This window comes from Ipomoea triloba, chromosome 6 (assembly GCF_003576645.1).
Source record: "Ipomoea triloba cultivar NCNSP0323 chromosome 6, ASM357664v1".
In the NCBI taxonomy this organism is placed as follows: domain Eukaryota; kingdom Viridiplantae; phylum Streptophyta; class Magnoliopsida; order Solanales; family Convolvulaceae; genus Ipomoea; species Ipomoea triloba.
Genome location: NC_044921.1, coordinates 25,051,669 through 25,073,542, shown reverse-complemented (window position 1 = coordinate 25,073,542; position 21,874 = coordinate 25,051,669). Strand labels below are relative to the sequence as shown.

At 36.0% G+C, this 21,874-nt stretch overlaps 3 protein-coding genes across 4 annotated transcripts; 2 read left to right on the top strand and 1 right to left on the bottom strand.

Annotated features, from left to right (window-relative positions):
- Positions 1-49: 49 nt before the first annotated feature.
- Positions 50-6,204, bottom strand: LOC116022471 (NADPH--cytochrome P450 reductase-like). Its single transcript, XM_031263195.1, has 18 exons — positions 5,583-6,204; positions 5,145-5,204; positions 4,976-5,052; positions 4,808-4,865; positions 4,615-4,698; positions 4,503-4,539; positions 4,056-4,125; positions 3,676-3,870; positions 3,500-3,592; positions 2,683-2,908; positions 2,501-2,584; positions 2,102-2,253; positions 1,874-1,970; positions 1,499-1,648; positions 1,350-1,427; positions 1,137-1,259; positions 941-1,054; positions 50-537 (listed from the first exon to the last, which is right to left on the bottom strand). The coding sequence occupies exons 1-18, from the start codon at positions 5,865-5,867 to the stop codon at positions 457-459; spliced, it is 2,064 nt and encodes a 687-aa protein (XP_031119055.1). The 5' UTR covers positions 5,868-6,204; the 3' UTR covers positions 50-456.
- Positions 6,205-10,804: 4,600 nt separating this feature from the next.
- LOC116022687 (serine/threonine-protein kinase CTR1-like) lies at positions 10,805-19,985 on the top strand. Of its 2 annotated transcripts, none has more exons than XM_031263512.1 (16): positions 10,805-11,101; positions 11,448-12,513; positions 12,733-13,031; positions 13,118-13,262; positions 13,384-13,499; positions 13,856-14,061; positions 14,484-14,891; positions 14,988-15,028; positions 15,622-15,690; positions 16,261-16,361; positions 16,459-16,543; positions 16,626-16,724; positions 16,805-16,873; positions 17,554-17,685; positions 17,875-17,969; positions 19,641-19,985. In XM_031263512.1, exons 2-16 carry the CDS (start codon positions 11,599-11,601, stop codon positions 19,732-19,734), a joined length of 2,874 nt encoding a protein of 957 aa, XP_031119372.1. In that variant the 5' UTR covers positions 10,805-11,101; positions 11,448-11,598; the 3' UTR covers positions 19,735-19,985. The 2 variants fall into 2 exon arrangements, with proteins under 2 accessions (XP_031119372.1, XP_031119373.1); XM_031263513.1 differs by having other exon boundaries at positions 11,444-12,513.
- A 255-nt stretch (positions 19,986-20,240) lies between these two features.
- LOC116023724 lies at positions 20,241-20,876 on the top strand. Its single transcript, XM_031264732.1, has one exon. It carries the CDS (start codon positions 20,241-20,243, stop codon positions 20,874-20,876), a length of 636 nt encoding a protein of 211 aa, XP_031120592.1.
- The last annotated feature ends 998 nt before the right edge of the window (positions 20,877-21,874 follow it).

The following is a 21,874-nucleotide window of genomic DNA, read 5'->3' as shown; positions in this document are numbered from 1 at the left end:
ACATGAGTAATGTCATTTCAAATGGTTGTCAGGGTAGACAACCAGGAAGGAGGCACAAGCTTGAATAATTTATTCTCCCTGCTCCTCATTACACAGGAATAAAAATTTTACAGGAGCTTTTAATATAAAGTTCAAATGTGTTCCAAGATCATCTCACTAATACTACAACATATCGTATAAGGAAGTCTGAATCTTTAAAAAAAATCACAAAATTTAAGAAATAAATCCCTTGTCTAATAGAAAGGCAAAGAAGGCTAGCAGACAGTTTATACATAAGCTGCAAAGACTCAGGCCTTGGGTCTAGACAGTTGATGATCGACCTTGGTAGCCAGAATGGGAAGCAAAGCAACTGATCAGAACTTTTCATATAAGCTTGCTATAAATGGAAGAAAGAATGATCAACTAGCCAATTAGTGCAGACACCAAGCATGGTCTTGGAGCGAAACATAGGGATGATCACCAGACATCCCTGAGGTACCTCCCATTCATTTGGAGTTTCTTCACAATGGCCTCTGCTTTAGATGAGTCTACTTTTTCCTGAATTTAAGAAAATTGCTGATGTGTTAGAAATAGAGAAATAGATACCAAAAGTAGTAACAAACTATTAAGAGAGAGAGAGAGAGTTGAAAGTCTGTCTAAATATAGTTCCTAAAAGTCAACTTCTTCCCGTTTAGCATTTTTATTGAATGAAATATCTTTACATGAAGCAAAAGTTCAAGTGAGAGAAAAGGCACCTGCTTTCCATGTTCTCACATGAGAATATAAATAGGTGAGAATATAAATAAAGAGAAATCATGCACTTGTTCCCCAAGCATTAGACATACACTACCACATTTTAAAAGCATACAAACCCCTCCCCCGCTTCTTCCCCAATAAGAAAAAGAAACTAGAAAAATGGAATACAAGGACGGCAAAAACTAGATGTATAAGTAACATTAACCTGCTCCTGGACAATGGTATGAAGTGTACGATGTACATCTCTAGCCATCCCTTTGGCATCCCCACATACATATAGATATCCCTCCTGGGAGATTAAACTCCACACTTGGGAGGCCTGGAAATGAATAAAATGAAATGAGGATTCTGTAAGTCTTCTCAAAGCAGTAGCTCAAGATTTATTACCAACAAAAACTTACTCGTTCAGTTATCTTGTGTTGAACATAGTCTTTCTGTGGCCCTTCCCTAGAAAATGCAACAATTAGCTCTGAGATTATTCCTTGATCCACAAAATTTTTGAGTTCCTCCTCATAAATGAAATCCTACATCCAAATATCAAGTCAATATATATTGCAACAGAATCTCACATGTTCGTGCATTTTGACTATAACGATGATAAATTGACAGTTTACCATTCTTCTATTTCTACAACCAAAAAACAGCAGAGCTGGACCAAGTTGAGCACCATTTTCCTTCAGGGCAGCTCTTTCCTGATAAATGATCAACCTCAATAAGATTTGTGCTAAAAATAACAAAAGCAGAGTGAAATTGATTGCAATACCTGTAGAAATCCCCTAAACGGTGCCAAACCTGTACCAGGTCCCACCATGACAATTGGAATTGAAGGATCAGCTGGTAACTTGAAATTTGATGGCCGAATGAAGATGGGAGCTGAGCTGCAGTTGTTGCTTCTCTCTAAGGGAATTGCATTCTGGATAACAAAGCAGAGCCCTATTGTTAGGTGGTAACAAAGCAGCGCCCTATTGTTAGGTGGTAACAAAGCAAGAACAGCTTTTTTTTTTAAAACAAGCAAGAACAGCTTTAAAAGGACCAAACTGTAGAGACTAAACAGTAAACACTATGCACAATGAAACAGGATAAAAGTAGCAGATATAATAAGTTTTCAGTGAAAGCAGAGCCTAGGTTTGTCTGGCACCTTCATCCAAGTTGAACACACTCCTTTGTGAATCCTGCCAGTGGGGGTCGGACCATAAACTAAAGCACATGTTACATGGACTCTTTCAGGAGCGAATCTGCACATGTTGAAATACAAGGATCCACGATGTTCTTAGTCCACCAGTACTGAAACAGAGAGCCTCATGTGCATCTTTTCTTCTGTTAAATAAGTCATTTACCATAATATTGAGACAAAACAAATACTCACTTGGGGGAAGAAGAGATAGAATAATAGCGTGGTTGCAAGTGTGGGGCAACTGCAGCAAAAAATACACCAAGGGGTGGTCTTGCTGAAGGAAACCCTGCCATTACCTCAAGGAGACTTCTTTGACTTGCAACAACCCATTGTGAGTATTCATCCTAAAACGAAAGAATAGATACCACAGTACATTAATGTTTTTGTTGAATGCATAACAAGCAGAAAACTGGAAAGCACTAGTTTGATTTTTTGTAAACTGGAATGACAGAATTTATTATATTCAATTTTTACTTCATTTATTTTCTCATTTTCTGGCCTGGTTGTTTGGAGCAAAAATGACCCTAAAGTAAAGAACCCCCCCACCAGAAAAAAGAAAAAAAATAAAATAAAAATAAAAAAACACTTTACCTTGCCCTGGGGTGAGGCCAAAAATTTAAGCCTTTCTGCTTCACTAGGTTCAGTGGCATGAGCAGCTAATGCAACCAATGTAGCCTGAAAACACAAATTGTTTAAAGCTAAGAACCAAAGAGTGGGGAAAAAAGTAAAATAAAATAAAAAGATCTAAATATAAGAGCATAATCCTGCTGTACCTTACGAGGAGGATTCAACAGATCTGCATAACGAGCTAGAGCTACTCTAAGGGTGCAAGGACCAGGGAAAGGTGGCTGCAATGACCCTCCCAGGGGTGTACCATCTTCTTTGTCAGTATGAAGAGAAAATAGTAAATCCAGAGGTTGGCCCAACAACCTTGCTGCTTCTTCAACAGTGTCATCACAATTTTCCGCAAAAACACCCACATGGTCTCCTGTTTCATATCTGGTAAAGCAGCAAACAAGAATGAGGAAAGATCCTAATAAGCTATGCAACAGTGCTGAGCACAGAATAAACCCAAACTTAATTTACAATGAGTTAACATGCATTATGATAATTATAACAATCAACTCAAACATGCATAGAATGGCAAATGGTAATGGTTTAAGCAGTTGGCATAAGAAATTCTGCTGAAGAACACACCAAGATAATGATGGGCGTAATAATAAAAATCAAATTAGGGCAATCAAGCCATGAAAAATCCAAATAACTTTTCAAATCTTATATTAAAGGAAAGCATTAAAACTATCAAATAAGAGGACAAAATAACATTTTACATGCTCACTACCTTACTTCAAGAAGAAGAAAGGAGACATATACCCAAGACAAGCACAGCTACAATGAGAGGATCTAAACTCTAGATCAGCAATGATCATTAACATATCATTTGCACTCAAAAGCCAAGAGACATTTGGCAGTTGGCATTTTTTTCAGATTAGTAATTTGGCAGTAGGCAAATAATTAACAACTCTTCAAGAAACTAATTTGTCCAGGTATACCAGCCCATTGATTGCTTAAACAAGGAAATGAACTTACACTATACCAGTGCCAGAAATATCAAATTCCAAGTGTATGCATGATCGATCAGACTCAGGTGTATGAAGCTCTTTTTGAACAGCAACATTAACTCTGCAGGGAAAGTGATTAACATACATTCAACAAAGCACTGACAACCATTAATTGAAGCGGAGACGAATACTCTAAGCACCCACTTGCATGGATGGTGGACATCATATACAGCATTTCCATTTTGCATGCTGGTATGCTTATCCTCGTAAGTTTTAGTGGCTGGATCATGAACCACAACACGATACTCAGCAATTGCAGCAGTATACGGTGTAGATGCAGAATTTACATCGTCCTCATCCATAAGTATTTTATCCAACTCCGGCCATAGTAGTTCTCGCCTTGAAACAGGGAACCATCATCATAATTAAAATGTCAGGAATACAGACACACATCATAGTGTGTGGGTGGGTGGGTGTGAGTGTATCTTTTCAGCAATTTATTTTATATTAAAAAAAAATCTATTCACATGAATTTTAAAATATCAAAAATAATAGAAATGCTTAGCATTATAGAGAGAACTCACCAACTAGCAAAATCATCTTCAATGCTCTGATCATCATCACCAAGGCCAAGTGGAACAAGACGCTTTGCACCTGACAGATTAACGGGTCAGTGGCTCAGTGCAACCTTAAAATAACAACCAATGTGGAGCATAAAATCACCAAAGACCTACAATGAATCCCTACCCCAACCCCAAAAAAAAAAAAAAAAAAAAAAAAAAAGACATTGACAAGCAACAAGGAGAAACTTTTGGCTCAAGAAATAGCATGCTCAGTCTAGCAAAAAATATTTAGTCATCATTGAATTTGACTCAGCAAGGGGGGGAAATATCCACAGGAAAAAAAAAAGTAGGATTATGTCCTGCCATGGATTTTTAAGTCAACATTCAGAAGATAAACGAAGCCATTACCCTCTCTTTGATATAAAATAAAGACAGAGATCACATGCAATATGGAAAATATCTACATACCTTGTTCACTTAGCTTATCATCTATGACCTTGCCAATCTGTTCCAAACAGATCCATCAGAATACAACATTGACTAACAGAATAGAGAAAGATGAAGAGAACAAAAATTTTACCTTGTTAAAATGCTCATATTGACGGTTTCCCAAACCAAATATGCCATAGGTGAGCTGTTGAAGCCAGGGGCTCCTTTCTTCTCCCTAAAAAGAAGTTGAAAAAATATTACAAGCACAAGCCCAGGTTTAAGAGTTTTTAGTAATAACCAACACAATCATATTAGAATTATCGCAAATTACTAGTACTACCTACCTCAGTAAACCATTTGTAAAATCTTGCAGCATTATCAGTTGGCTCTCCATCCCCATATCTATTATGTCAACACCAGAATGTGAGACTCAACGATATTCCAGAAACTGCTAGATTTCTAGACAATAAAAGTTTAATTATATGTAATTCCAAAAGAACAACATTTCTTACGTTGCAACCATGAAAAATGCTAATGTCTCTTTCTTCAGTTTCTCCTCGTACTGATCATCATCAGCAGCATAATCATCCTAAAAAAATAAAAAAATAAAAAATTAAGAAAATTGCATTCAGACAAATAAATTACTGGTAGAAACCAACCACAAGCTTCTATTTTACTCACCAAGTCAACAACTTTCACAACTGCCTTCTCATACCTTGCCTTGATCTCCTCAGCCAAAGCCTGTAAGAGAAATTGTGTAAGAAAGTTACTGAAGAACATAAATAGCTCCGAGCTTAGGATCGTGTGCATTGATTTAATGGCCAAAGTATAGGTCAGTAATAGAGTAAAATCCTTCTTTAAGATGTCATCTTAATAGATTTACTCGTGAGCTTCAATTAGAAAGCAGCTACTCTCATTTTAATCGAGAAGATGAAAATGCACCGGGTTCCTGAAGATTTATAGACAGATACCAAATCTAAAGCACATAAAACTAAAAATTAAATCTTTGCATCAAACAAGGGATACTAACGTCACTGAGCTCGATTCATACAAATTGAAAAAATATATATAATTTTTGTTTTCAATAAATGAAACGATCCATAGCTCATTAGTCATTACCTTAGCAAATCCCTCGGCTGTTCCCGTCTGAGTACCAAAAAACACAGTGACCTTAACCTTTCCAGGGTCAACGACGGCGTCGTCCTCAGGCTCGTCCATCATGGCCTTGGGGACAACCACCGGCTTCACCTCCTTACTCCGATCGCCCGATCTCTTCCATATAAACACCAGCAACCCAACGATGACGGCTAACGACGTCGTCAGCAACACCACCACCGTATCATTGCCTAGCGACACTCCCAAGGCCGACTCAAGCGATCTAACTAACTCGGAAGTCGACTCCATGCTCCTCTCTCTCTCCCTATCTCTCTCTATCTCTACAGGATTTGCTTAGCAGTATCTATTTGATACTTATAACGCACAACTCCAAACGCTTTGTGTTCCTCCCTTCTCCGTTTGACTCTCTAGATTCCAGGGAGGGATTCCGATTCTCTCTCACTAGAAAAACAAAAGAGAACCGCTAGACGGCGAAAGATGTCAGATCGAGGCGGCGGAGCAAAGGAGAAGTAGAAGAAGAAGAAGAAGAACTGGTGGTGGAGGTTGTTTCGGAGTTCTGCTTGGTGACCTCCCTCACCAGAAAATCTTGGGGCCCTAAGTATAAAATTTCCGTTTCCCCGGGACGGGCCTGGAAAAAATATATAAAGCGACAGAAGTTTTATTTTAAAAGGAAGTGAAAAGGTGAGGTCAAAAGGCAAGAGAAAAATGGGGGGCCCGCTTGTATATTTTCCAAGAATAATGGGAAATTGTGTAAATACAAAATAATAATAATAATAAAGTGGGGGGACTGGTTGACAAAATTGACAGGCGTTACCGGCTTACCGCTTTAGCCAATTAGCCGCCTCGGTATTTATAAATCCATAATTATTCATGTGTATTTGTAGGTGAATGAAAATTCCAATTTAGTAAAAAAGAAATATGATAATTATTTTGAGTGCGGAATGAAACTCACATTATTGTTACCAAATTGATAATGGATATCAAATATTATGCGACGAATTTGATCAATATGATGTTGGAAAAAGTCAAAATTTTGACATTCTAGTACCACGTTCCACATACTTACTTATTCACCCCCTTCAAAGCGACATAAGTTGTTTGTATGTGCACGACGTATAAGTTGTTATTATGCTGACTAATTTAAGCACGAAATATGATGAAATATGACTTTTATCTCCCTCAGTTTGGATTAATTCAAACCCAACTTTGATTTATGATTACCTCTAATACTTTTACATTTATGAGTATAATCTCGAATCACGGACCACAATAATTTGATAAAATATGCTGAATTTTATTTGATCATTACTGCAAATAATACGGAGTATAATTTCATGTGTAATTGTAACTTGTAAGTAATCTAATTCTCATAATTCAAGAATTCTATACTTATTCATTGTATTTGAAGATATCTAAGCATGCAATTCAAATGTACTAAACAAAATATATATCTAAATGTGTAACTACGTGAATACATTAATTTATAATAAATTATTGCAATCATTATATACATACAAAGTACAACTTCCCAATCCCCTTTGGCCTTTTCCATAGTTCCAAACGCATGACCAATTTTGGTTTTTTTTTTTTTTTTTTNAATTTTGGTTTTTTTTTTTTTTTTTTGTTAAATCTATAAGTAAATTAAACAAAAGTGTGCATCACAAAATCACAATAATACTTTGCTGTTAATTTACATATCAAGTGAACATTTATTCCACTTAGATTTACATGAAAATCAACATTAGCTATTATTTTGAATGAAACATATTTTATGACCATAAACAACAAAGAATGAAAAAACCACAATGAGGTAAATCAATATGTATTGTTTATAAATGTTCATTATTGCTCAATCCGAGAATGTCAACAAATAACTCTACTATGAAATCAAATTTGAAATATTTTGATTATTAAATTAAATGTCCGACCAACTCGGTTGGACTAGCATCACCTACACTATTATCATGTAGTTGTGAGTCATCTATCATGACATGTTATTTTGTTAGAAACAAAAATTGTCAAGAGTTGATTTAAAAGTGATTAACATACAGACATCAATAAGAGTTTTTTTGACTATAACAAGCGAAAGATTCTCACTATCACATTATAATTTATATTATAAAGAAGAATACTACACATGTTTCATAGTATATTCACTTGATGATATGGTACATACTCTCTACTTGAATATTTATCTATTTAATTATATTAACTAAACTCGTGATGAGATCAATTTTATGTGCATCTATTTAATAAAAAATAAAGAATTATTCACATGAATATATGAACTTAAGAGGCATTTTTTAAAAAACATTTTTTCTAAGAAATTAGTGAATCTTTAGAGTATGTTTTGAGATGCAAATACTTGTGAGAGATGTCTTAATAGTTGACCATGATTATTACGCCTTCCCATTAGTTTGGTTTTTTTCTGGTTACGTCGGCAAAATAGTTCAAAATGTTAACGCTTTCTACCATAATTATATTATTATTCATTTATTCATCTCCGTATTAGTCCTCCCAATCTCTTCATTTCCCATTTCAGATTCAAAACACATGCAGCTTACTGCACATCCTATCCTATAATATCTTAACTCACGCAAGTACGCAATGCTAATGCTTCCAAATTTTGTCTTCACCTTCAAACAAGGAACGTAACACTTCCAACGTTAGTTTTGCCCCCTTTTAAGATCATCCAACATCTGATTATCATTAATAAAAAACAAAAAATAAAAAACATTTGTGTGTTTTATCATAAGTGGTATAAACTAGTATGTTACATGTGCATGCACGAAATGAATATTAAGTAGCATTACAATAATACTTTTTATTCAAAAATGCATAACTGCATAAGTTAGCATAAAAATAGATGGAATTCATATATTACAAAATAATTTAATTATAGTTAATATTAATTTTACAAAAAGACTGATTTAAAAAAAAAAACAAAAAGACTAAATATTAATACTAAAATTTATAAATTATTATTATTATTGACTTTTCGAATAGTTGATTGAATTGGTATGCGGTTGAGGGGAGGCCAAGAAAATTAAATGCTGGAGGACTGCGAAGGCAGGGAGGGCGTTGTGATCTGTGGTGTGGTTGTTATGCGTCCACGTCATTAGCCGGCATGTCAAATGCCAATAGTTGGACTGGTTGCTCATGCTGCATTGCTGTTTGTGATCCAATTTCATGTGTTTTCTCTGAACTCCGAAGATGTCAACAAATTTGCTTTTCCAATTTAATCTTTCACAATCTCGAGAAAGCCAGAAAGCTACGTGTATTCGGTATTTCAACTTTTCAAGTCCGCACGCATAAATAACCTACTCTATTTTCAAAAATTAAATAAAATTGACGACTAAGTAAGATGAATCATATAATTATCTTGTAATTTACGAAGAAAAAGTACAATTTTTTCTTGATTTATTATTATTATAATTGTAAGTGGGATAAATTTATTTACCCTATATAAATATGATACTTCATATATTATAAATTTAAAACAACTAAGAATGTTAATATTCAACTCTTATAAAAAATTAAGTTTAAAATTTTGTGACTATTAAGTTAATTGTTCAACTATTTAGTTCATGAAGTTTTGTAATTTATGATGATGAACAAGATTGCAATATGCTGGCTTCTTATTGGGCTTTGTACATCTTCAAATTCCTTTTTTTGGGGGACTACAAACAATTTGGTTAAATCATTAGAGCCCAATATGCAAGATACATTAGGCCTAGCCCAATAAACTAGTCTTCTAACTCCAAACTGATGATTATCAAAATTAAGACTAGTTTTAAGTTAGGATAAATTCTAGATAGTTGGATTGCTTTGAGTGCTTTTTGGAAGATTATTTAAAATTTCAAACGGATAGTGATTGGAATAGTATATTGTTCTTATTATGAAATTTCAAACGATTGGAAAATAATGCAATTGAAGTAAGTTAACAGTTATTTATGCGACTATACGTAGTATATATGACAATTGTTGGTTATTTATGACCTTAACAAGACGCTTCTAGGTTATAAAGTGAACTCATCCAGACAGACAAGCAGTGAATTCTCAATAGATTATTATTGATCCAACTGCTTTAATCGATCATTCTTGATCCAAATACATCTTGAAACTGTTTAGATGATCCAAATGGTATTTGGTACATCCCATGCCGACTTATTTATGAGAATCATAATTAAGTGTGATAAAATCCATACAAACTAATTCAATTTACTAAAAAGAATATTTATGAAATTATACCAATATCAATAAGAATATGTCCAATATATATGTATGTGAGAGAGAACGAAAAGACACTTGTCACTACTATCAAAACGGATATATACATATGATGAATTTTAATTATTATGTACTAATTTACAATGCTTAGAATGTACGAATACTAATTTACAAATTATACAAGAGAAATAAACTACATTAAAAATATTATGTGCAACTAATTTAGTAAAAAAAAACATCATATAAGACCAATTATGTTACTGAAGTACTAAACTACTCTTTCAGACACTGTCCATTATGTTTGCAAAAAAAACAAAAAAAACAAAAACAAACAAAAAACATTGTCCATTATATTCGATCCCATAGCTGCCCACTTTAAAAGTTCTTTTTCCAATCTAATAGCTGTCCACTAATATGAAAAGCTAATTTCCAATTGGGTATTGGATAAGAGTATCAAACTAAAACCCATACATATTACACAAATCGAGAAGATAATAACAGGAAAAAAAAAACGGAACACTTTCTGTTATTTAATCACTGTACCAACAAACGTGTTTGACTTTATCAAGCTCGAGCTCACGTGGAACATCAAATGTAGCAATTTTTGCCTAAGAGATCCGACAGAAGAGTTTGAACATTGTCGCTGCTTCATAAATGCACTAAATTTCATGCATTCTCCAAGTATTGCATCGTTTTAACAGTTAAAGATCTAAGTTTAAGTATTATTTAACTTAACATGGGGTGTAATTTAGTGGAAAGAACTCACTTATTTTTAACTAAATATTCATTAGTTTAGTGTATTTTAAAAAAGTATTATTTAACATATCGACCAATTCAGCTAGAGTTTTCATAATAATATAATATTTACGTTATATGTTCCACACCAACAAGATAGAACAGTATCTAGGTAAGTGGGGTGAGTGTTGGGTAACTTAAGTATTAAAATATTATTTTAATTCTACTAAAGTAAGTTTGATTGGTGGATTGTACTCCACACATATAACAACTGCGGAATGGATGCACCTTGGCACCGAGTGCACTTTACATACGTGTCGAATGCATGGCGCGCCTAAACCTGACGTGGGCTGCATAGTAACGGTGCGAGGCATATAGCCATGCGGTGCACAGACGGCCATTTCCCCTTTTTACTTTTCAATTTTCCCACCGATTTCAACTCCTGCCTTCTTCCCTCACGCTTAAAACCATCCACCTTTTCTCACAGCTTTCTTCTCCGTCTCTCTCATCATCTCACCGCCACCGTTCCCATGCCTCTCTTCACTCTTCATATCTCTGTAAGTACACACTGACTTTTAATATCTGCGTTTCTGAAATCACTTTTCTTCCTTTAATCTGAAGTGTATGTGAATGTATATGTGTAATGTTATGTTGTATGCTGTTATTATGTAAATATATATATCTCATAAGCAAAGGTTGAGTGGTTCCGCATATTTCAATGAAGTACTGATGATTTGTAGATTGTGATCGTATCTGCTGTTTCGTGAACGTTCAATTTTTAGGAAAATTAATATAATGGCGTGTTGATTTTTAGGATTTGATGTGTTGAAAGTTGGGGGAACCTTGATGAGTTAATGTGATGTGATTTTTTGCTTGCATGTTTTTTGATGTTCATGGAGTCAGTGAGGTGGAGAAATTTGCAGCCATTGTACGGATGAATTGGGTTTTGGAGCTGTCGCTGTCGATGAATTGAAGTAGGAGGTAGTTGAGGGTTGAGACTTGAGAATCCCCTTTTTTCTCCAAAAACTTTTGAATTTCAGGGACGCTTGTGAAAATGCCGCACAGGACCACTTACTTCTTTCCGAGGCAATTCCCGGATCGTGCTTGTGGATGCGACGCGTCGTCAACAAAGTTTCTGTTGGGTCACGAGAGGAAGGGTGATAATAGTGATGAAAATGAATCTTCGGGAAAGGAACGTGGTGATGCCACATTTAACCAGCTCACAAAGGAAGACCCCAACTCTGATCGCTTCACGGGCGGTGACAAGATCCATGGAACGCAACTGGTCGCTTTCGTCAGCTGGTTGGCGGGTAAAAAGTCGTCCTTAAATCAGAATCGTCACGTGAAGGTCAAAGTCGATGAGGGTTGTGAGGTTGACAACGATGAACACCGCCTCTTGGTGCCGGAAGTGGTTGGCTTCGATCCCCCGGTGCCGGAACAGGTAACTTCGGCTGGGAATGATAAGAAGCTGTCTTTGCAACGGTTATCGAGTAGTGACAGCAATTATAGTAGCGCGGGTCTGCAAAAGGAGAATGGTGGGGCGGGTTTTCGGAGGCAAGCGTCTGGCTGCAATTACAGTGGTGTATATGGGAAAGAGAAGGCGTTGGGTTTCGAGAGGCACGTACCGTTGCAGCGGTTGTCTAGCGGGGAGAGTACTAGCTACGCCGGGAGTTTCTTTTCCGGGACCACATTGGAAGGGAATTACTGGCCTAGTACTGTGGTCAGTGAGGTCAAGGATTCGGACTTGTCCACCACCACCGGAGAGGTACAGGCGGAGAAAGGTGTTAATGGGGTGGATGGCTTGGCGCAGAGGTCAAAGGAGAGCTATTACTTACAACTCACACTTGCCAAGACGCTTGTACAGCAAGCAACTCTTGCTGCCGATGAGCTCATGCTTCTACCCGAGTGCCGAAGTGTAAAGGGGCATGCCGGATCTTCTGATCCTGAAACTGTCTCTTATCGTTTCTGGGTATATAGCTCTTTTTCATTTACCTTAAAAGCCTTTAATTAACTCAATTAAAGGGATCAAAATGTGTTGAAATGTCATCAGATCTTATTTAGTGTCATCAATCTGAGGTATTCATGTCGAAACTTCTGATTTTACTCTACAGCCAACTTCATATGAGAAGAATTTGTTAATAGTTATTGACACGTCTCACTGGTTTAATTCCCAATACTTGAATTTCAGGTAAATGGCTGCTTGTCATATGCTGACAAGATAGCTGATGGGTTCTATAACATTTTGGGAGTGAATCCATATTTGTGGGTCATGTGCAATGATTTGGAAGAAGGTAAAAGTTTACCATCTTTGGTGGCACTTAAAGAAACTAAACCCAGTGACACCTCAATGGAGGTGATCCTAATTGATCGACATGGGGACTCAAGGCTAAGGGAACTAGAGGATAAAGCCCAAGAAATGTACTTCACTGCAGAAAATACGTTAGTATTAGTAGAGAAACTTGGCAAACTTGTGGCTGTCCATATGGGGTAATCTCAATTTTCTTCTTAGCCTACCCTACCCTTGGAATCTGTGATTACTTCTTTATGATACTGTTAAATTTGTTGAATATAAGGGGATCTTTTCCGGTGGAGCAAGGTGATCTTCATATGTGCTGGAAAATTGCAAGTGAGAGATTAAAGGATTTCGAGAGGTGCATTGTGCTCCCAATTGGTAATTTATCAGCAGGGCTCTGCAGGCATAGAGCTATTTTATTCAAGGTGATTCAAAATGATACTTTCACCTAGTTGGAGAAGAAAGTGTTCGACATTTTACCCCTTTTGCATTTTCATTTCCTATTATGCACCTTGAATTTTAATTGGTTACTCTTCTGTTGTGTAGAAATTGGCAGATTATGTAGGTTTGCCATGCAGGATAGCTCGAGGATGCAAGTATTGTGTTGAGGATCATTGCTCTTCATGTCTTGTGAAAATTGAGGATGACCGAAAGTTCTCAAGGTAAAATAATTTGCATGTTCTGCAAATCTCACTCTACTTGCAGCAGAGGAAATGTTGTTGCTCTTCATTTCCATTTTCCTGCATTTCTTTCCTTTTGTGGTGTTCTTGTAGTTTTACCTTCTCATTCATTTTCTTGTGAGAGGAAGAAATAGCTGGAGGTAGGATCTTATGAAAAGAGGAGTCCTTTCACCAGAATTTACTTGGCTGCTTTTTAAATATTACTCCCTCCATCCAAGATAGATGCATTAGTTTGTGTTTGGGACAGTTTTTATGGAAACAAATGAGATGTTATTTTATTTTCTACTTCATCTCGTTCTCAGTTCAATTTCTTTGAACATGAATATATGCCTTAACAGGGAATATGTGGTTGATCTAATTGGGGAACCAGGAAATGTCCATGATCCAGATTCCTCAATCAATGGAAGTGTTCGTTTTTCTGTTCCTTCACCCTTTCAAATTTCTCACCTGAAGGAATTTCAACAACCTTATATGGATTGTGATATAAAATGCCAATTGGAGAATTCCAATTATACTTTTGCCCGTCCAAGTGGTGTATGCTCAGGTATGCTACATTATGCACTGCTTCAAAGTTTGTCACCCAAGCTCTATGCATACAGGCATTATGACCAAGCTAATGATGTGTGCTGACATAAATTGGTCTTCAAAGTCTGAATGAATAGTTTAGATGTAGTTCAATAATAGTGGTAGAAAGATGTCCTTGGTCTGTTTAGAGTAATGTTAGTTTTGTGTAAATCTTCAATATATCTATTAACAAGGGGAAGTAAGATATTGCTAATACCTGTATGTGCAATATTCCATCAAACATTATTTTTTGGTTCTGTTACATGATGAGCTCGCATAGGCATGAATGTTGGCCTGGTTTGAATGCATGCATACAGCCCTGAAGTTTTTCTTCTGTTCTTTTCCTAGATGCTGTTGGCTGGCTGGATCTGATAATGCTCATAACTTTCTTTCTTTGTACAGGTACTGTTGATGGAAATCATCCGGTCAAGGACGTCCAGGAGAACAACATCCCCAAAAATTCTTTGCATGGTCATAATCAATCTGCTGGGTCTGAATCACCTAAAGCCTTTGCCACTGCTGAAATTATGGGAGATGGAGACACTAAACTTGGAGATGATAAAATTGTTATACGACAGACATACAAAAAAGAGATTATTCTATCAAAAATGCCTGTATATCCTGGCAGACCACCTAAAATAACTTTTGCCTCTAGTTCTGATGTAACAGAGATTGAAAGCAGCTTTGAGAATTATGAAAAACATTCTACTTCAACAATTCCTAAATACTTGAAACTTGAACCTTCTCTTGCAATGGATTGGCTTGAGATCTCATGGGATGAATTACATATCAAGGAGCGTGTTGGTGCTGGTACACCTTTAGTTAGTTTTTTATAATGGGGTTATATATGATACAATTTTCCACAAAAAATGAGTTTGGTAATAACGCAATTATTATCCAATGCAGGTTCATTTGGAACTGTGCATAGAGCTGAATGGCATGGATCGGTTAGTAATGTACCCTTCAAGTTTGTTTGTAGATGTTAAAATTGTTAATGAACAAAAACACGAGAGTGCATCAATTTATCTGGAAACAAAGCTTAAGAAAGCAGATTACTGCAGCTGATAGTGTAAAGTTGAATTGATGGAAAAGACAACCCTGCATGCTTTTGTCAGTAAAGCTCTTAGGGCCTTTTTCTGTCAGAGGAACTCAAGTTCATGTCATTACTTGATGAGGACATTCTCATCTAGAAATTGTTTAAATACCTTTCCTGATGTCCTATAACTTGATGATTGAATTGCAACAGATTTTGATATCTGAGAGCATCAAGTGTCATACATGTCAACTTAGGAAGTAAAAGATGAAAGTCATAATATAAAAGAAAATGTTTTTGGAAATAACTTGATGATTGATATGTAACAGATTTAGACATCTGAGAGCATTAGTTGCCATACATGTTAATTTAGGAAGTAAAAAAGGAGGCCATGCATCAAAAGTATGGAAACTACATTTGGAAATAAGATTTTGCAAACTTATAGCAACTGCAGTATTCGTATTCTAAAGTATGAACTGAACAACAAATTCAAATGTACAATGCCAGGATGTTGCAGTCAAGGTGCTAACTGTCCAAGATTTTCATGATGATCAGTTGAGAGAGTTCCTAAGGGAGGTGTGTGCATGCAGTGAGACTTGAATGATTTACTTTACAACCTCCCTCCCTTCTTCTTTGGCACTAGTAACTATGATGAGCCTTGCTTGAGCTGTGACCTCCAATGCATTTTATCTTTCTTATCCCCGTAATGTATGTGATTTGACTAATTTCTCAGGAAATGTGATTTGACTAATTTCTCAGGAAAAAAAGTGTTTCACGCTACATGTTGATTGTAGGACTGAAAGGATTTCAATGGCAAAAGAGAACAATAAATAGGAAGATAGCAGCATATACAATCTATTTTCCATATAGCCAGATTTACTTTAATGATACTTCCTGGCAAATGGATTCACTTTTATATAACCTAGCACGGACAGATTATCCGGATGGTGAAATCTTGATTTCTATTATTCTATCTCATAAATGGTCTAAACTGGATAAATGTTTTAAATGAAGAGGAAAAGAACAGGCACCACTTTCATCTGTACTTTTTCTACTAAATCCTTTTTCTCATCCTGGTCTTTTGCTGATTTGCTGCTGTACTTTTATTTACTAGTATTTTATTGATTCAATGTTTTTCTTTAAAAGGTTGCAATTATGAAACGAGTCCGTCACCCTAATGTTGTTCTCTTCATGGGTGCTGTCACAAAGCGTCCACATCTATCTATAGTGACTGAGTATTTACCGAGGTAAAGTGGATCTCATTCTCTGTATAATGAATCTAAAGGCATTCTTAGGTTGTAATTTACAGTCTGATTAAATTTTGTATACCTGATTTTGAAACAGAGGAAGTCTATACCGCCTGATAAATAGGCCGGCTGCTGGTGAAGTAATGGATCAGAGGAGGAAGCTGCGTATGGCTCTGGATGTGGTTTGTGTCAACTGACTTCCAATGCCCTTTTAGCCTTTTCATGTTTTAATGGCAGAAAGTTTTCTTATGGGTGCCTATGCAGGCCAAGGGTATCAACTATCTTCATTGTCTTAGCCCACCTATCGTTCACTGGGATCTCAAAACTCCTAATCTATTGGTTGATAAAAATTGGATTGTGAAGGTAAATTGTTGATTACTGATCTATTAAATGATTTCCTTAAAACCATACATGGCTTAACTAATTTGAATATCTTGGCTCAGGTGTGTGATTTTGGTTTGTCAAGATTTAAAGCAAACACATTCATATCATCAAAATCGGTTGCTGGAACTGTATGTCCCTTTCTTAGCCCACATTCTGCACATTTTCTTTCATGCATATTCACTAGAATGATTCTCTGGGCTGGATAATTTTATAGAAGCAATATTAATACTTCAATATAAATCAAAGCTATTTCTATGTGCCTCTGTGATCATAAGATGTCAGGGGTGATGGATTATCCAAATCCAGAACCAGCTTAAGTTGGATGAGGATATTTAAGGTGATAACATGCACAAGATATCTGAGCAACGTTGACTGTGATGAACTCTGCGGTCAATTTTAGACCTCTTTGTTATTCCACTTACCATACAATTTAACAATGGTCCTCCATCTCCAGTGTGAGAGGGAATCTTTCTTGTCACATGACTGGTTCTCTTCTTTGCTCTCAAGTTTTAGTGGAATATTCATTTTCCTTAGATATGAGGTCCTTGCTGATAGTGGTTACTGTCCTGTTTATGGTTTAGTGAGAAAAATAATAGCTCATGGGCATGAGTGGAGTCATGGCTAGTTTTGTTGCGTGCAAGGAATTGTATCTTTATTTTCACACTTCTTCTGGGCAATTGGCCTCCAGTAGATCATCACTGATGATGTAGTCCCTTGCATCATCCTTATCAGCTTGTTCATCCATATCAGGTGGTTGAGCACTTACAATGTAACAATCAGCACGTAACAACCTTGCTTTTTATTTCAGCCAGAGTGGATGGCCCCTGAATTCCTTCGTGGAGAGCCCTCGAATGAGAAGTCTGATGTCTACAGTTTTGGTGTGATTTTGTGGGAGCTTGTAACCATGCAACAACCTTGGAATGGACTTGGCCCTGCTCAGGTTCATTTAGCTCCATGTTTTGCTTGTTATTCCGTCTTAATGATCTCCTTTTAAGCTCTGAGTTCCTCCTTTTTAGCATCTTCACCTACCGTTTAATAATACATTCAAATATCGAACAAGTTGTGCATGATTACCAGAACAGAAGGCTCTGTCATTCCCTTCCTGAACACAAGTTATGTAAACTTTCAGGTGGTTGGAGCTGTTGCTTATCAGAACAGGAGGCTTGTCATCCCACAAAATGTTCCTCCAGTATTGGCATCTCTAATGGAAGCTTGCTGGGATGAGTAAGTACACGTTCAACAAAGACCATTATACATTTATACTGCCTGCCTGTATTGTTTGTTGAGCACATATATAATATATAAAACATAAATGTACAATTCAACTATCAGCTTGGCTGTGTTTGAAAAGCAGGAAAATGACTTCTGGAAAATGTTTTCCGGAAAATGAGTTCATTTTCTGTGTTCGGATGTACTCTGGAAAACTGTCTTTGGGTGTTTGGTTCATTTTCCAAAATATAAGTGGAAAATGTATAATTATATATTTTTATTATTTTATTTAAAATATAAAAATATTTATAATAATACAAAACTAATATTTTTATATAAATAAAATTAAAAAAAAAATATCCCCTTTGGTTTCCGGCGGAAACCATATGCTTATCAGAACAGGAGGCTTGTCATCCCACAAAATGTTCCTCCAGTATTGGCATCTCTAATGGAAGCTTGCTGGGATGAGTAAGTACACGTTCAACAAAGACCATTATACATTTATACTGCCTGCCTGTATTGTTTGTTGAGCACATATATAATATATAAAACATAAATGTACAATTCAACTATCAGCTTGGCTGTGTTTGAAAAGCAGGAAAATGACTTCTGGAAAATGTTTTCCGGAAAATGAGTTCATTTTCTGTGTTCGGATGTACTCTGGAAAACTGTCTTTGGGTGTTTGGTTCATTTTCCAAAATATAAGTGGAAAATGTATAATTATATATTTTTATTATTTTATTTAAAATATAAAAATATTTATAATAATACAAAACTAATATTTTTATATAAATAAAATTAAAAAAAAAATATCCCCTTTGGTTTCCGGCGGAAACCATATGCTTATCAGAACAGGAGGCTTGTCATCCCACAAAATGTTCCTCCAGTATTGGCATCTCTAATGGAAGCTTGCTGGGATGAGTAAGTACACGTTCAACAAAGACCATTATACATTTATACTGCCTGCCTGTATTGTTTGTTGAGCACATATATAATATATAAAACATAAATGTACAATTCAACTATCAGCTTGGCTGTGTTTGAAAAGCAGGAAAATGACTTCTGGAAAATGTTTTCCGGAAAATGAGTTCATTTTCTGTGTTCGGATGTACTCTGGAAAACTGTCTTTGGGTGTTTGGTTCATTTTCCAAAATATAAGTGGAAAATGTATAATTATATATTTTTATTATTTTATTTAAAATATAAAAATATTTATAATAATACAAAACTAATATTTTTATATAAATAAAATTAAAAAAAAAATATCCCCTTTGGTTTCCGGCGGAAACCATATGGTTTCCGCCGGAAACCAAGGCCAAGGCCGACTCAGAGTGTATTTTCCATGGGCGGAAAATGACTTCCGCCCCGCCAATTTGAGCCTATTTTCCCCAGTCAACGGAAATCACGGAAATGATTTCCGTTGACTGGGTTTTCCAAGTGAAGCCAAACATGTGAAACTCGGAAAATGATTTCCAGAAATCATTTTCCGGGTTTCCAAACACAGCTTTAGTTGAAATAGAGTATCTGCTTTAATTTAGTATAAGAGTCAACCTTTAGGCTTTTAGTTGAGATGAAAGTCATGCTTTAATTTTGTTTTTCTAAATGCTTCCACACCATATCTAAAGTGTCATTTTCAGCCACATTGTTTCTGGTTCATTTTATTTATTTATTTATGCTCTTTTACAGTGATCCTGTTCAGCGCCCATCGTTTGCTAGTATCGTGGGAACATTAAAGAAGCTGTTGAGGTCTCCATCACAGTCGTCCATTCAGACAGGATGATCATAAGAAACCCATTAGTAATAATGCTTTCAAGTATTCTCACGGTAGGCCGGGCCATTCCAATGTATATAAATATATATAACTTGGTATTTTCACTATTTTCCAATGCGAACAATCTCAATAGCTTAAATAATCAAATAAGTAACTGCAAGTGTGATGGTTTGGCCTTATTTGTAGGCATGTAGCTAGTACTGTGCTGCTTATGAATTACTATAACCTAAATAAAGCAAGCAACGATTACCCATGCAACATATTTGCTCTTATTGTTACGGAGTATTATATTATATATTATTGTTATATAATTTTCTATGGTGCGATGATGATAGAACTTTTAATGCGGGTAGACATTATTATATTGTATATATACCTGTAGATGTAGATATTTCTGGTAACAGCTGGGGACTACTACATTATTATCCTCTGGATCTCCGGCCGTCATAGTAGGTAGGGAGTGAGGAGATAGAAATATAATTGTTGAAGGAAGGGGAAGGAAGATAACAAGCAAAATGTGGACTGATCTTCTTCTACAGGCAGCTCTGATCCTGCTCACTCTCTTCATGTTCCTCTTAATGCACAACATTCCTCAAAAGTTCTTCTCCAAGTTGCGGCTTCGAAATCGAGCCGACATCCAAGCCAAGCGCCACTTCATCCAAGGCGCCCAGCTCCTGGCTCAAGCGAAAGCAGCCAAGGACCGGTCAACCACTACGAAGCTAGCCAAATCTGCGGAGTCCGAAGCCGACGCAGCAATCGCTATGGATCCAAAGGAGGCCGCGGCTCACATACTCAAGGCTCTGGCTCTCGAGGTGCTGGGGTTCAAGACCTCGGCTCTCGACGCGATCGACGCCGCCCTGTCGCCGACGGTGGCCAAGTCTCTCAGCGATCCGGAGCGGGCGGACGCGCTGTTCAAGCGGGCGGAGCTGCGGTTGGCGGCGAGTCGGCGTGGGCGAGTTGACTCGGCGGTTGAGGACCTAGTGGAATCGGTGCGGTTGAAGGGCGATAATGCCAAGGCGTTTTGTTTGTTAGGCGATTGCTACAAACGCAAGGGGCTTAAGAATGAGGCCCAAGAGGCTTACGAGGACGCATTGAAAGCCCAACCTAATTACACTGTAGCCCGAGAAGCCCTTAACCGCTTAGGCTCATAGTTTTTTTTTGTTTTTTTTTTTTTTGGGAGAAACTTAGGTCCATAGTTTTGTAAAGGACAACCAAGCAGTACCCATTTTTCAACGGATAAACTTTAAGAAAAGATGTCATCTTTATGTCCGAAAGATTGCACTGCGGATTAGTGGATTACCATTAATTATTAAGCTTAATATAAATTTGAGAGAATGACATTTTTGTCCATGATTTGTAAGAATTTAGTTTTTATGTTGGGCAAATTTTACTGTGGATCATGTTCTATGGCAAATAACATATATTGTTGGTCTATGTGTGGACCATGGTCCAGTGTATAATACAATAATTGTTTATGTACATGTGTTGTTTATTCTTTAGATAACTTGTCTACTCTATGTATAAATTGTAATATCCCACAATTTGGCATGAATTTGAGGTTGATTTTAATATCATTTTTACTATGAACTTAAAAAAGCAATGCAACTTAGTGTTCAATTCGCTCAATATTTGTGTTCATTGTTCCGAATTGTCCAATATTGCTGTAAGTGTAGTTTTAAAAAAAAAACCACATATAAACAAATTGATGATAAACTAAATTAAGAAAATACTAGTTAATTTCATTTTTGATCATAAATTTATAGGTGTCAGTCAATTTGTAGATTTTTTATCATAACATTAACTTTATTAGCGTTATTGTAACATGACATTTTTTGTCATATATTAACAAAATAGTTTAAATATTGTTAAATACAATGTCATTTCGATTTTCAGTTATGATTTTTTTAAATAATATAAAAAATATAGTGAGTCAACCAACTTTGCATAAAAAAAGATCTAAATGCCCTTACATTTAACGACATTTCAACGATTTTGTTGACGAGGACAAAATTGATCATGTCACCATAATACTATGACCAAATAAAGATGTTTTGATAAAAAAAATGACTAAAATAGACTATCAACTATAAATCTAATATAAAAAATGGAATTAACTCTTTGTAAAATTTTGGACTGAGTTTATTTTATT

What these genes read in the sequence shown, in the direction of transcription:
- LOC116022471 (XM_031263195.1), bottom strand. Translation starts at nt 5,867, where the DNA reads ATGGAGTCGACTTCCGAGTTAGTTAGATCGCTTGAGTCGGCCTTGGGA. An exon ending in TTTACAAATGGTTTACTGAG is followed by an intron (nt 4,699 to 4,807) that starts GTAGGTAGTACT and finishes ACTTCTTTTTAG; the next exon opens with GGAGAAGAAAGGAGCCCCTG. An exon ending in GTTGTAGAAATAGAAGAATG is followed by an intron (nt 1,260 to 1,349) that starts GTAAACTGTCAA and finishes ATTTGGATGTAG; the next exon opens with GATTTCATTTATGAGGAGGA.
- LOC116022687 (XM_031263512.1), top strand. Translation starts at nt 11,599, where the DNA reads ATGCCGCACAGGACCACTTACTTCTTTCCGAGGCAATTCCCGGATCGT. An exon ending in CAAGGAGCGTGTTGGTGCTG is followed by an intron (nt 14,892 to 14,987) that starts GTACACCTTTAG and finishes TATCCAATGCAG; the next exon opens with GTTCATTTGGAACTGTGCAT. An exon ending in GTGACTGAGTATTTACCGAG is followed by an intron (nt 16,362 to 16,458) that starts GTAAAGTGGATC and finishes ATTTTGAAACAG; the next exon opens with AGGAAGTCTATACCGCCTGA.
- LOC116023724 (XM_031264732.1), top strand. Translation starts at nt 20,241, where the DNA reads ATGTGGACTGATCTTCTTCTACAGGCAGCTCTGATCCTGCTCACTCTC.